Below are 14,294 nucleotides of genomic sequence, written 5' to 3'. Positions count from 1 at the left end.
TACTACCAACTATTTGGACGGGTATTTTGAAATTGATTGAATCTGAATGTAGAATATCGATCATAAAATAGTTCAGACTTAAAAGTAAAACTACGCAATGTAAAACAAATTTATCTTCTTCGTTTATTTAAATTTGGCTAGTTTTCGTTTCGCATTTGAACTGCTGGGAAAAGTTGCAGGTGGGAATTTTGAACCGTTTAGTCTGGCAACACTGCATGTGTTTTATATTTAGAATAAAAATGGCCACCGTAACAACAAGACCCAACATACGAATAGAAATACAAAATAATTTAGTGGAACCTATGGAAGTCGACGATGGGGAGGCACAACAAGAAACTGAATTTGAAGACGGCGAAATTACGGAAGATCCTAGAACTCAACCGGTACCGGAAAGCAACACTTCTAGAGTAAGTGCCCAATGCGTGTTTCTTGAGGCTTATTGCGTTGTATATAGATATGGAATAATAAAGAAGGGGGTTTCTCGACTGGTGCAGATATCTTCAACGATAAGGAACAGGAAAAGCTGCAGGATAGGGCGAATCGTTTTGGGTTAACTCCCGAGGAGATTAGTAACTTTACTAATGAGGATCTTCAAAGATTACACAACAGTTTAGGAATATCGGGAAATATTGAAAAGGACGTTAGATTTGAGGCAGTCCACATGCGCGGGACGGAGGAAATGAGCACCGAAGATGTGTTCGAATACTTCGCGAAATATTTGCCGTCGTCCGTCGAATGGATTGACGACGAAAGCTGCAACATTGTTTGGCAGGACAAACTTTCCGCCGCTAGAGCATTGCATTTCACATCTAATGCCGTCAGGGGCATGCCGGTTGACGGACCGTGCGATCCCTTTTCCAAAAACGGCTCGGAGCCTGAAGGGGAATGTCGAAGTATACTACTATCTAATGAAACTCGTTCAATCGAAATTGCGAAAGAACCGGGCGATAATGATGTTAACGACAATGAGGTTAGCATTAGTGATATTTCCGTGCCAATTCCACCCGGATACTGGCGAAGAGGTCTCGATCATCCGAAAAGTAAGGTTCTTTTACTTAGGTTTGCATTTAAAACCGACCGGAAACCTTCGAAGGCGGAACGGTTTAGTGAATATTACAAAAAATATGGCAATCCGAATTTTGGTTTTTTGAAGGGGGTCATTTCTGCTTCGTGCCGAAATAAGTTTAAGGGAATTTTTGATCGTAACAAGGACATAAAAAAGGCAAATGGCAATAGCAAAAATCCTTGGGGAGATTTGGCGGAAAACTGGAATGAAGATGAGCGGTTTAGTGAGCAGGCGTATATAGATGAAACTCTGCCACCGCCTACGGTTGAGCCGGACAGTACTAAAAAGTCGGGTGCTGCTAAGGCAGAAGTGCTAAAACGTCTCGGAACAAAACGGCCCCATATTGAAGAAGCAGATTTAGAGAATAATCAAGGTTCAAAGAAAATAAGTAAAGTGCCCCGAATGAGAATGTACGCAGACGAGGAGGAAGTGAAAATAAAACGAAAGAAGCAACTGTTACAACTGAAACAGCAACAATCGGACGTAAACGATCTTCGTAATATGATAGGTAGTAATAAAAGTAAAATGGATAAGACTGAGGTACACTCTGATAATGATTTGGGGTCCAGATTAAAAAATAGGAAGCAGAAGGAAGAAGAGAATAGAAGAAAGTTGGCGGTGTCTCGGCCAGTTCGCGATTCCTACACTGACAAAAAAGTAAGGCACAAATCTCCCGCCGAACATGAACGACGATCGAGACATCGTGATTCTGTATCAAGAAGGTCACATTATAGGAATAAAATGCATTCAGATCGCTACGAACGACACAGAAGACATCGTTCACAGTCAAACGAAGACTTGGAACACCATAAACCGAAAAGCAAAGTTGCAGTTGTGATAAAAACTCAGAAAAGGCCTACCGTTGCCTCCACCGTATGGTCACGCATAACACCAAAGAAGGAACGCTTGAAGACTGCCTCCGAGCGGCTACAATCCAGACGAGATTCGAGCTCTAGCAGTGAAAGCTCCAGCGCCGATAGTAGCAGCAGTAGCAGCGATAGTGATTCGTCCGATTCCTCCTCCGAGTCGGACGAGGAGAGTAACGATGAGGAGGAGGAGAATAAGAGTCCGGAAACGTCGACTAAAGCTGCTACTCATAGACCTGGATTTACGAATCCATCAGCGCTAGTTAGCGACAGGAAGAGTCCATTGCGGATTGAAATTAACAATGATCATTTTAAGGAGGAATGACATACGTAGAAAATGTGATTCAATTTTATATTCTTTTCGCATTTGTCATGATTGTTTTATTTATACCAATTAAGTATGATGTACATTTTACTATTAAAAATAAATTAGGTTTATTTGTCCCAATTGTTTTATAACAAAGTATCCATAATAATAGGATCTTCTTTCTTCTACACAGTAAATCCACACCATCCGGTATTGTAGAACAGAATCCCTCTTCCACTAAACATTGTAGGTAATTATGCTAATCATAAACTAAAGAAAATAGGGTTCAGAATATAAAATACCGCAAAAGCAATGATAAAAAACGCAGATTTATTTGAAACATTTAAGAAATGGACAAATTGTCTTTGTTGTATCTACCTGAGGGTTAATAGAACGTTTTTCTAAAAATTAAACGTGTGAATTTCTATATGATTTTTGTCCAGCAATTTCGAATTTCCATGTTTATAACCAATTGTTAATATCAATATATCATTATTATTAAAAAAGTTAAAGTTTCCAGTGCTTATTGTTAATCGGAACCAAATCACCTACAATTAAATGGTAAATGAGGGAAAACGCTCAGCATTTCCCTTGCTGACATGTACAATTTTTAAGCGGTGAGGTGGCTTTATACTTGATTTAATGGGAGGACACATTCCCCATTTCACTTTTGCCCAAGTTAATTACTTGTTTACGATTATTTAGTACTTAGTACATCTAAATTAAATAAGTTATCAGTCAATTAAATCTGGTCAGCGTAATGATACATAAAGTGAAAGGTCTTTATTGTAGCTTTGGCACGTTCGATACGTTTAGGCGGTTTAGGATCATCTTTAACGTGTGACGAATTTTCTTGCAAATGCCACAATAAAAATTAACTCGAAAGTTTAATTTAACCAAGCTAAGCAACAACTTTAGGACAAACAGTGATAGTACACAATAAAATGTCAAATAGAGCTGGGCAGAATACTTTCAAAAAGTATTTGAATACTAAATACTTTTACGTCCAGCACAAGCAAATACTAAATACAGATACTTTGAAAAGTATTCAAATACTTTTAAAAATAGGTATTCTAATACTTTCGAATGTATTCGAATACTTTTAAAGTATTCGAATACTTTCAAAGGTATTCGAATACAGTAAAAAGTATTCAAATACTTGTCACTCAAATAGGTACATTAAAAATTTAAAATGGTACTAGATAAAAGTCTTAATACTACTTAAAAAATGTCAAGTTATACCTTGTATGGGGGCTACTTGGAAGAACAGCGTTTTGTGCGCTGAATGTAGTCCCTTTCTCTGAGGTTAGTTTTTTTTTTATATTTCTATTGTTATATACAAATTTAAGAGCAGTAAAAGCGTATTATTATAATATTATTATATATGAGGTACCAGTACCAGAACCTTTCTTATAGTACACCTTACTGAAATTAATCCTAGCGATTTTGAAACAGCTTCTTTTTTGTCCGTCCGAAACGTGCGATCGTTTTGAAAATTGGTGCACATGGTCTTAAGGATATATAAGAAAGCTCCCTATTGCTTTTAAGTTACGTAGTATATCGGGTCAAAAAGTTTCACTCCAGGATCGTTCGGTATTCAGTTGTAACGGATTTTTATATTTCTTTTATGATAATGGAAACTTCCTCTAAAGTTCTCAAATATTTGAATAACTTAAAAGTATTCAAATACTATGCGAAGTAGATATTCGAATACTAAATATTTGCGAAAGTATTTGAGTTACAAATACAAATACTGCTTCCATAAAAGTTCCGGGTCGATCTGAGACAATTTTTTCTTCGGGGCTCAAAAAAGGCAGTGTATAACCCTTTTTTACCAAAAATCGACTACACCAAAATTTCTCGGGATAAACACTTTTTCTTATTAATTTGGGTGCGTAGAATACAAATCAATTCGTACTTTTTCAATCAGACTTCTCAATCAAAAGTTATAGACTAGAAACCAATTTCGAAAAAAAATTCAAAGGGCTGTAACTTTTGAACTAGTAGCCCAATCTTGGAACTGTTTGAAATTATGGATTCTACAGGCCACATTCTATAAGAAAATTTTTTTCCGGGTCGATCTGAGACAATTTTTTTTTCGGGGCTCAAAAAAGGCAGTGTATAACCTTCCTTTTTTACCAAAAATCGACTACACCAAAATTTCTCGGGAAAACACTTTTTCTTATTAATTTGGGTGCGTAGAATCCAAATCAATTCGTACTTTTTCGATCAGACTTCTCAATCAAAAGTTATAGACTAGAAACCAATTTCGAAAAAAAATTCAAAGGGCTGTAACAGTAGCCCAATCTTGGAACTGTTTGAAATTATGGATTCTACAGGCCACATTCTATAAGAAAATTTTTTTCCGGGTCGATCTGAGACAATTTCTTTTTTCGGGGCTCAAAAAAAGACAGTGTATAACCTTCCTTTTTTACCAAAAATCGACTACACCAAAATTTCTCGGGAAAACACTTTTTCTTATTAATTTGGGTGCGTAGAATCCAAATCAATTCGTACTTTTTCGATCAGACTTCTCAATCAAAAGTTATAGACTAGAAACCAATTTGGAAAAAAAATTCAAAGGGCTGTAACAATCTTGGAACTGTTTGAAATTATGGATTCTACAGGCCACATTCTATAAGAAAATTTTTTCTCCGGGTCGATCTGAGACAATTCTTTCTTCGTGACTCAAAAAAAGGCCGTGTATAACCTTCCTTTTTTACCAAAAATCGACTACACCAAAATTTCTCGGGATAAACACTTTTTCTTATTAATTTGGGTGCGTAGAATCCAAATCAATTCATACTTTTTCGATCAGACTTCTCAATCAAAAGTTATAGACTAGAAACCAATTTCGAAAAAAAATTCAAAGGGCTGTAACTTTTGAACTAGTAGCCCAATTTTGGAACTGTTTGAAATTATGGATTCTACAGGCCACATTCTATAAGAAAATTTTTTTCCGGGTCGATCTGAGACAATTTTTTTCGGGGCTCAAAAAAAGGCAGTGTATAACCTTCCTTTTTTACCAAAAATCGACTACACCAAAATTTCTCGGGAAAACACTTTTTCCTATTAATTTTGGTGCGTAGAATCCAAAACAATTCGTACTTTTTCGATTAGACTTCTCAATCAAAAGTTATAGACCAATTTCGAAAAAAAAATCAAAGGGCTGTAACTTTTGAACTAGTAGCCCAATCTTGGAACTGTTTGAAATTATGGATTCTACAGGCCACATTCTATAAGAAAATTTTTTTCCGGGTCGATCTAAGACAATTTTTTTTTCGGGGCTCAAAAAAAGGCAGTGTATAACCTTCCTTTTTTACCAAAAATCGACTGCACCAAAATTTCTCGGAAAACACTTTTTCTTATTAATTTTGGTGCGTAGAATCCAAAACAATTCGTACTTTTTCGATCAGACTTCTCAATCAAAAGTTATAGACTAGAAACCAATTTCGAAAAAAAATTCAAAGGGCTGTAACTTTTGAACTAGTAGCCCAATCTTGGAACTGTTTGAAATTATGGATTCTACAGGCCACATTCTATAAGAAAATTTTTTTCCGGGTCGATCTGAGACAATTTTTTTTCGGGGCTCAAAAAAAGGCAGTGTATAACCTTCCTTTTTTACCAAAAATCGACTACACCAAAATTTCTCGGGAAAACACTTTTTCTTATTAATTTGGGTGCGTAGAATCCAAATCAATTCGTACTTTTTCGATCAGACTTCTCAATCAAAAGTTATAGACTAGAAACCAATTTGGAAAAAAATTCAAAGGGCTGTAACTTTTGAACTAGTAGCCCAATCTTGGAACTGTTTGAAATTATGGATTCTACAGGCCACATTCTATAAGAAAATTTTTACTGTAAAGTATTTGAATACTGAAAAGTATTTACAAAATCGAATACTGCCCAGCTCTGAATTGTCAAACACAATTTAATGATTAATGGTTACCTTTATACGTACATATGTTAGTTCTTGCACCTATATGTTATACTTATTATACCGTTTTCATAATATCTTTTCGAATTTGGGAGACAGAAGTTTCCTTATAGCCTATTCTGCACAGTTTTAAACGATCATTTCTGCGCCATAGTTTTGAAAGAGAATCTTTAAATGAAAGTGACATTTATTATTATATGGTCACAATTTGCTATGACAAGGTATAAATTGATCCTACAATCAAACAATTTTTTAGCCCCAAATGGCGGATTATGATAAGTTGTCGCCACTGTCCTAATACAGTGACTGTAGTCTGAATAAGAAGACTACTGTCATTTCATCTTCATTAATAAATTTATAGAAACCTATTTACCGATACTTTATCTTTTGATTTGAATAACAGCAGCAAATATACCGGGTGGCGCACGGTAAGTAGGAATTTAACATGGGAAATTAGTTTTATGCAATATCCTGCCCTCCTGTTCATTTTACAGAAAAAACTGTAAAGTTTAAAGTTGTTCAGAATTAAAAGGTGCATACAAAGCTGTTTTTACATGTAGCAATTCATAAAACAACAAGTCATGGCTATTGCTACTAATAACAGAAATGCTGAAATTTATTTTTAAATTTGCGGGTATTCCAAAAGCTTAATAAATATACATGCACCTTTTAATTCTGAACAACTTTAAACTCTACAGTGTTTTCTGTAAACTGTACAGGAGGGCAGGATATTGCATAAAACTAATTTCCCATGTTAAATTCCTATGTTCCTACTTACCGTGAACCACCCGGTATAATGTCAAGAGATGATTGTAAGGGGACTCACACACCGAACCAATATGCAACTCGCAACAAGCAATTGAAAATAATATTGGCAATATATGTGTTTCACATTCTTTCATACTCCAATTCTTATACCGACGCAACTTGATATCGTTATCGAATTTTAATTAAGAAGTAGAAAGTAAGGATTTACGTATATTGTTTTTCTCTATGTCCACTTTTAAATGACAATATCCTTCTGAAGGGCGCCCAATTTTATGCAACCAAAATAACTTCGTAAAACAAATAAAGGCTATCATATTAATTAATTTGAATATTGTCGTTTTGGATTCCGTATTTTTATTCTCGTTCGTGTGGGATGGCTTCAACTTGAAGAAAACGTTGATATTGTCAATTGGTATAGTGGCGGTAATAGTTTAAGAAGCGTAAAGCCAAAGCAACAAATTCAAATTAATTAATACGACAGCCAGATCTTTGTTTTAAGCAGTTATTTTGGTTGCATAAAATTAGGCGCCTTTAAGAAGGATTGTGTCATTTAAAAGTAGACATAGGAGAAAACAATATACGTAAATCCTATGTCTTCTTTTTAATAAATAGCACTGTTTATTGCGAGCAGTTTAGCAATATCTAGTGTATAGATTCGTCTTCAAAAACAAACCAAGTATTTATATTGAGTGTATTTTTAGCGCATTTTTGCAAATGGTGGTTTACTAATGTGTCCGATTTTTTTCAAACTGGTGTCGTTGGAAAGATCTTGTAAACGCGCACAACTCCTGCGCATTTTTTTTGTTTTCCTAGGGGCGAAATGAACCACCTTTTGCAAAGGCGGGCGTCTTCGAAGGGTAGTTGACTGCGGGCGCCTAAACGTTACCTTCCACTGCGAATTTTGTCACGTGGTTTAAAGTTTCTGAAGATCATGGTCTCTCTTCTCGCGTCGCCAATAGAAGCTCGAGCTAAGAGAAATGCCCCAAAAATTTAGTACTATTTTGTGGGGGGATTTTGCAAAAAAAAATTTTGCCTCAAACGGTAACATCAAATCAACCGCAATAAAGTTCAAAGTGTTTGAAAAGTACAGTAAGTAAAGGTTGTATGGCCTGTTCATTTGTTTGGTGTAACCGTTTAAATATTAAAGAGTTACTTACACCAAACAAATGAACAATCCATACAACCTTTACTCACTGTACATTTCAAACACTTTCCTTGTAGTTAAATGAGAAATAATAGTACTCCCATAATCCCTTTATAGGGTCATTGTCCTGACAAAATTGGTACATTCACTCTTTTGATGAAATGAAATTATACGACAAAATCAGTTTTTGCACAAGCACGATAAGCTATCACATAGTGAAGCTCCGAAACAGATATGACATGGAAGGACTGATCCATAGCATGTAGGTCAACTGACAGACTTACTGAAAGCGCTTTTACTTTCGTGGGAGAAAGAAATAACAAGAAAATGTATACTTATTACTATATTACATTCAACAACCAACGCAGTAAAAAAATCGCACTACAATTTAGGGCTCAAGTGTAGTCAACATCACCCTCCGTTTAGCAGAAACAGCTCTTGAACTTGATACTCCTAGTTTACTTCCCAAAGAAACTATTTCATTATTGTCTTGCTCTTGTACAGGATCTAAAAATCGTACATTACTCATCACGTTCAAATAACCGCACCCAACCTGATTCCGCTTGCTCCTCCGGAATTGTGTTCGGCAATTGCATACGTTCCAAAACCTGCCTAATATGCAATTCCAGTTGCTCGACATTTTGTACTTCAACAGATGTGGTGAGTTTAATCTTCTCTCCCTCCGTGCTGGATAACATCGAGCGTAAGATGTAACATAGGGATGTTTCTAGAACGTCCTCCCAATTCTAAAATTGAAGTGATAACAAACATTTTGTATTACTACATCGCATACTTGAGTTTCAATATCGTACACGCACGAGCAGAATGTAGTTTCCAAAATAGGCGTTAGGTTTTTATTAACATTCATCAGCCTCATTAACAAAACCATAAGGTGCAATACTGTGGACAGATGAAGTTGGGCCACTTGTAAATTACCAAGTTCCAATTCTAAATCGGTTCCTGTCTGGATGATATCGGTGTAAGTTTGCTGTAGCAGTTTTTCCATGTTTGATAAACTTGTGGGGTTCTTGTCCTTAAATTTCGTGATTAGTCGTTTTTGTATTATGCGAAACTGCCCGCTCAGTTGGATCAATTTTTTCTGTAACCAAGTGATACTTAACTGTCCATTTGATGATTCGAACCTACGCGTAAATCTGCAACTGCTTGGTTTCTTGCGAAATGCTCTCTTACATGTGAGAGAAATTCAACTATTGGCAGTTTGTCATTAAAACTTAAAACAAAGTTGTTCTCATTCGCAAAATGCTTGTTTAATCTTGTAATCAGGCTTTGTACTACTAAGTTAAGGTTCAGCAGTGAGTCGGAAAATACCCGATATTTGTTGGAATGCTTCATTACTGTGACTACCGACTCACATCGGCTTTTTAGTCGAATTTCATTGACCAATGCCGTTTGTCCCTCGGTAAATTCTAAAACAATCGTTTATGATTTGGAAGACCTGTGTTAATTTTACCAGGAAATAGGATCGATAACGGAACAGTCTCCTGATTTATATCCAGTGTTACTTTGCACCTGTTTTCTTTTGCCACTTCAGTTTTGCAAAAAAATAACCTCAGAGGCAACTCAACGGATTTTCTTATTACTTTCGGTACTCCTAAGTTTGTTAAAACAGAGGAAATTACTTCCACATTCAAACTGGGGCAGCATCTAGGTGATGTGTCAACGGATACGTTACTTTCGAAAGTAACTTTGTCCGTTAAACTTCTGTAATACTCAATTTGTTTAGTGCACTTTAGTGGTTTTTGAACGAGGATCGTCACTTGGATTTCTTCCAAAATGACATTGGGTGTTACGCTCACTGAAACAGTGCAGTTTGGGTGGAAATCGGAAGCTTTTGCGCTGAACTGTGGGGTTACTGTGACCGTCATTTGTAGCTCAGTTTCGTTGGTAATGTTGGTCAGTTTGTTATCTAAACTCATTAAATAATATCTACGGCTACAGTCGCGCACTTACCGCTAGAGTAGTAATTTCTGATTATTCGTGTTAAAGAAAGCAGTTCCGCTTCCACTTTTTCATAATCTAGTTCTTGATTGGCAAGTGGAGGGGTCGAAAACAAATGGGGCTGCGTTCCCAAGTAACTGCAGTGGAGATTTCCATCTTCTGATAGTATGACAAGCGCACCGTTTACATTTTTGAACGTTGCTCTCTTTAGCGCAGTGGGAAGGATGGGTAACTGGGCCGACCACTTTAAGGTGGTGTTGAGATAAATGAAGAGATTACCAGTTTCTGATGCAATTAACGTCCACACGCTGTTTTCCACGTCTGAAAAAGATTCTTTGTAGCTAACTCACCGAAAGTATTGGGCCACCTACCTAATGTATAGGCGTGCATGCAGATGGGGGTGTAGTCGAGCTTCTTCACAAATTTTAAGATGCCACTTTCGGATAAACAGAATAGGTGTTTCTCTCCCACGGCTATTATGTAGCCTTCGTTATACGCATCTAGCACATAATGCAAGTCTATGACGTCTTCGCCCACGTTGTACGCCCAATTGTGTGCAATTTTAGTACCGCTGCAGTCGTCCTCGTGGGTATCGTGACCGGCTTCCGAAAGATTTTTGTAGCTGTTGATAGAGGTAAACTCCTGACTTTTCGACTAGGTACATGGGCATTTAGAAAGTTGCGCCTTTATTCTGAACCCGACGCAAAAAGTGTATAGAGCTCATCACAACACTTTTTTTGCATTTAACATTTTTCGCTATGGTGCTCACTTTTCGAGAAAAATGCAAATTTAAAAAAATAAAATAAATAGTGAATTATTTACTTAAATTCATAATTTATCAAAAAGTAAGAAACACAAAAAAATGTAATGCGATTTTTTAAATATTTTTTATGCCACATTAGCCCGTTACGACAAAAATTTCGCGGTTACGACTCCTTTAAATTTTTGAACACCCTCAAAAACCCTGAAGATGGTTAAAGACCTTAAAAGACACCCTTCAGTTAAAAGTTAAGGGGTTTGAGGACAGTTTAGCGATTCTTCCAGCCCCAACTGTACAAGCAGCGCCGCTACAAGCGTCGACTCCAGTTTCCAAGACGTCTCCAAGTCAAACATCCCACTCCCATTCGTTCATTAAACCACTACCGGTAAACAAATGGAACCTACAGTTTTCAGGGGAGGTATCTGATGGGTTATCCTTAATTGCTTTAGAGCGGGACGACCACGCGCGGTAGCGCCATTTAAACCCCTGGTAAAATCTCGATGAACTAAAAAGCGTCGGTGGCGCCATTTAAGCCCCTGGTGGAATCTCGATGAACTAAAAAGCGACGGTGGCGCCATTTAAGCCCCTGGTGGAATCAATTCAATTCTTTTCTTCTAAAAATTCAGTTTTCAGGAGACTTGACCCCAGTTTATGCAAAAAATGAGCACATAGAATTTCTGAGTTTAACAGCAACAATCAACTTCCAATATTCGAAAATCATTCCTCATCCCCTACTAGAAACCTCGAATCATTGTTCCCTGTTGAAAATCTTTTATTAAATAAAATTAACAACGTGAGGCAAGATATCGGCCCCTTGGGAACGGTGTGAGGAAATAATTAAGTAAAGTAATAAATTGATTATTTTAGTACGCAAAAAATTAACTGCTTTGGACCTTTGAGATTTTTCAGTTTCTTCAGGTTGATTTAAACTTGAAATTCTTCAAAATTATTCATTTCTCCTGATTCTGTCAGTTTTAGATTATTTGTATCCTTTAATTCTTTGCAATCTTCCGTTATTGAGAGGGGGTACAGATTGTTTTTTGTTTTATTTCAGTTTTGTTTGGATTCATCAGCACTCAGTTCTTTCAATTCCTTCATGCATTCTTCTGGTTCTTCAAATTCTTGATGTACAAACGCTTTTGATTCTTCAAATCACCTTTAGTGTTCAAAGATTTGTACAGGGTGGCCATTTGAAAACGAAACGGAGCCTATTTTGGGAACCTCAAAACATTTACGAAAAAATCCTCGGACCCGTCAATTTTTGATTCAAGGGGGAACCATTTTTTTGCTAGTTTCGCCCCCCTAAGGACGAGTGATACCTTATTTTGAAGGTATTTTTATGTGGATTATAACCCTTAAGTTTTAAATGGCTACTAATTTGCCTAGCCGATACAGGGGCTAATAAAAGTTAAAAACGTGTCAACATTTTCTTATGAAAAAAATGCTTGTAAATGAATTAGTTAAATAACAAAAATTAATACAACAGTAAATATTTAAAATGTTGTTCTCCTACATTCTGAACCGTACTTGTTGTTGTTTTTGTTCTTTTTAATACCTGTAATTCTGCAACGGAAATCTTGGTTATTGTTGAGAGCGTTACTATAGCAACATTTTGAAGTTTAATAGTGCTTGTCAATTGTTGTTGTCAAATAATAGTAGTGACAAATACACACCTGTCGCTATTGGGCTGATTCAAATCCCAGAATATTTCGGGAGGGGCATATACACAACGTCCCGAAAAATTGAATGTTTGGGCTGGCATTTTTGGTAACCATATCGTAGGCCCCTTCTTTTTACCTGGCAATCTAACAGGAGAGATGTACTTGAAGTTATTAGAAAATACGATTCATCCAGCATTAGTGGAGATACTAGAAAATAACGAGTACTTGAAAAATCGTATAGTATTTCAACAAGATGGTGCGCCAGCCCACTATGCTGCAAGGGTTCGTCAATATTTGGACCAAACGTTTCCAGGACAATGGATTGGAAGAAGAGGAGCTATTGAATGGCCTCCTCGTTCCCTGGACTTAAGTCTGTTAGATTTTTTTTGTGGGGACATTTAAAAACTAAAATTTATGCTAGTCAGCCAACGTCGCTAGAGAACTTGCGTCAAAGAATAATTGATGAATGTCGTGAAATCACCCCAGAAGTTTTGCAAAATGTACGGGAAAGGTTTGAACAAAACCTGTATTATTGTACGGAAGTCGAAGGCCAACATTTCCAACATTTACTTGATTGATTTTAGCTTTAAGCACTTAAAATAAAACTGATTTAAATCTTAAGAGTTATAATCTACATAAAAATACCTTCAAAATAAGGTATCACTCGACCCCCCATTCGATTTAAAATTTTGGGGGCGAAACTAGCAAAAAAATGGTTCCCCCTTGGATCAAAAATTGACGGGTCCGAGGATTTTTCCGTAAATGTTTTGAGGTCCCCAAAATAGGCTCTGTTTCGTTTTCAAATGGCCACCCTGTATATGGTTAGTTCATTATCATTTGGATCCTTTCGGTTCATCAGCTTCTTGAAGGTGTGCCAGATGGCCATCAAATTTTGCTGTCTCAAGCCCCCCCCCCCCCTTCCCCCATGAATTATTTCCTGAGATGCTGTTTTTGAATGTAAAACATATATACCCAAGAACCTAACTATTTTACCCCTCTATATGTTCACAATGTTAGTATCTAAGTATGGCACCTGGCATTAATCGAACAAAATAAAAATGTACATATTTACCTGAAATTTGTAAGATGCCACGTTGAGGACATTGTTAAAAAGGCATCTGTCTTCTTAATGTATATCAGTGGTCCAGGAAGCAGAAACTGTGGTAGAAAGCAACAGAAAGCGAAACTTTCCTGTTCAAAAAATATCAAAAGACCGTCAAGAGACTGTATGCAAATGAAATCACGGGTGAAAGAACCTCCGAATGGACCCACACAGAAGTTGGCAGCAGATCTCTTCAACTTATGCTCGTAAATTATTGGTAGCATATTTTGAGTGCCTGCAAGCAGTCTCTAAACAACTATTAACACGTCAAGTTATTACCATGTTCTGTTGCACCTTCTTTGCTCACAAAGCCATAAACTGAAATGGTTCTAGGATACAAAACTGCTATGTACGTCTTTGTTGACCCACTGCAAATACCACCTACATAACAATAGTGGTGTGTCACAAACTATACTTACGACACCAAACGTCCAGTTGAAATTTGCAAGATTGGATCTGCAAAAATTTTCTCAATAAGCAAATCGGACGGTTGAAACTCGTTGACCGCATTTTCCCCATTTAATTCTGTCCCCGATTGAAAAATTCTCAAAATGCCACTGTGACTGCCGATGATTATTTTATCAAAGTGGTCGCCGAGATGCGCGAGATGTAGGCAATTTTGATCAAACTTTTCGTCAACATCGCAGAACGTCGACCAGAAAGACCTCGCTTTAAACAACGACATTGCTCTATTGATTCTTTTTTAAAAGCAATACAAACTTAT

The 14,294-nt window shown here is 36.7% G+C and overlaps 2 protein-coding genes across 3 annotated transcripts; one reads left to right on the top strand and one right to left on the bottom strand.

The window, feature by feature from the left end:
• Positions 1-232: 232 nt before the first annotated feature.
• Positions 233-2,376, top strand: LOC116175998 (nuclear cap-binding protein subunit 3-like). Its single transcript, XM_031494417.1, has 2 exons — positions 233-407; positions 455-2,376. The coding sequence occupies exons 1-2, from the start codon at positions 240-242 to the stop codon at positions 2,255-2,257; spliced, it is 1,971 nt and encodes a 656-aa protein (XP_031350277.1). The 5' UTR covers positions 233-239; the 3' UTR covers positions 2,258-2,376.
• Positions 2,377-8,416: 6,040 nt separating this feature from the next.
• Positions 8,417-14,278, bottom strand: LOC116175996 (protein PTHB1). Of its 2 annotated transcripts, none has more exons than XM_031494413.1 (10): positions 13,990-14,278; positions 13,850-13,938; positions 13,541-13,805; positions 10,419-10,669; positions 10,060-10,368; positions 9,560-10,015; positions 9,235-9,515; positions 8,882-9,187; positions 8,642-8,834; positions 8,417-8,595 (listed from the first exon to the last, which is right to left on the bottom strand). In XM_031494413.1, the coding sequence occupies exons 1-10, from the start codon at positions 14,253-14,255 to the stop codon at positions 8,477-8,479; spliced, it is 2,535 nt and encodes an 844-aa protein (XP_031350273.1). In that variant the 5' UTR covers positions 14,256-14,278; the 3' UTR covers positions 8,417-8,476. The 2 variants fall into 2 exon arrangements, with proteins under 2 accessions (XP_031350273.1, XP_031350274.1); XM_031494414.1 differs by having other exon boundaries at positions 13,850-13,951; positions 13,990-14,111.
• Positions 14,279-14,294: the final 16 nt, after the last annotated feature.

The sequence above is a fragment of the Photinus pyralis genome, unplaced genomic scaffold (assembly GCF_008802855.1).
Source record: "Photinus pyralis isolate 1611_PpyrPB1 unplaced genomic scaffold, Ppyr1.3 Ppyr1.4_LG7, whole genome shotgun sequence".
Lineage (NCBI taxonomy): Eukaryota > Metazoa > Arthropoda > Insecta > Coleoptera > Lampyridae > Photinus > Photinus pyralis.
The sequence above is the reverse complement of the archived record's forward strand: the minus strand, read 5'-3'. Positions and strand labels throughout refer to the sequence as shown.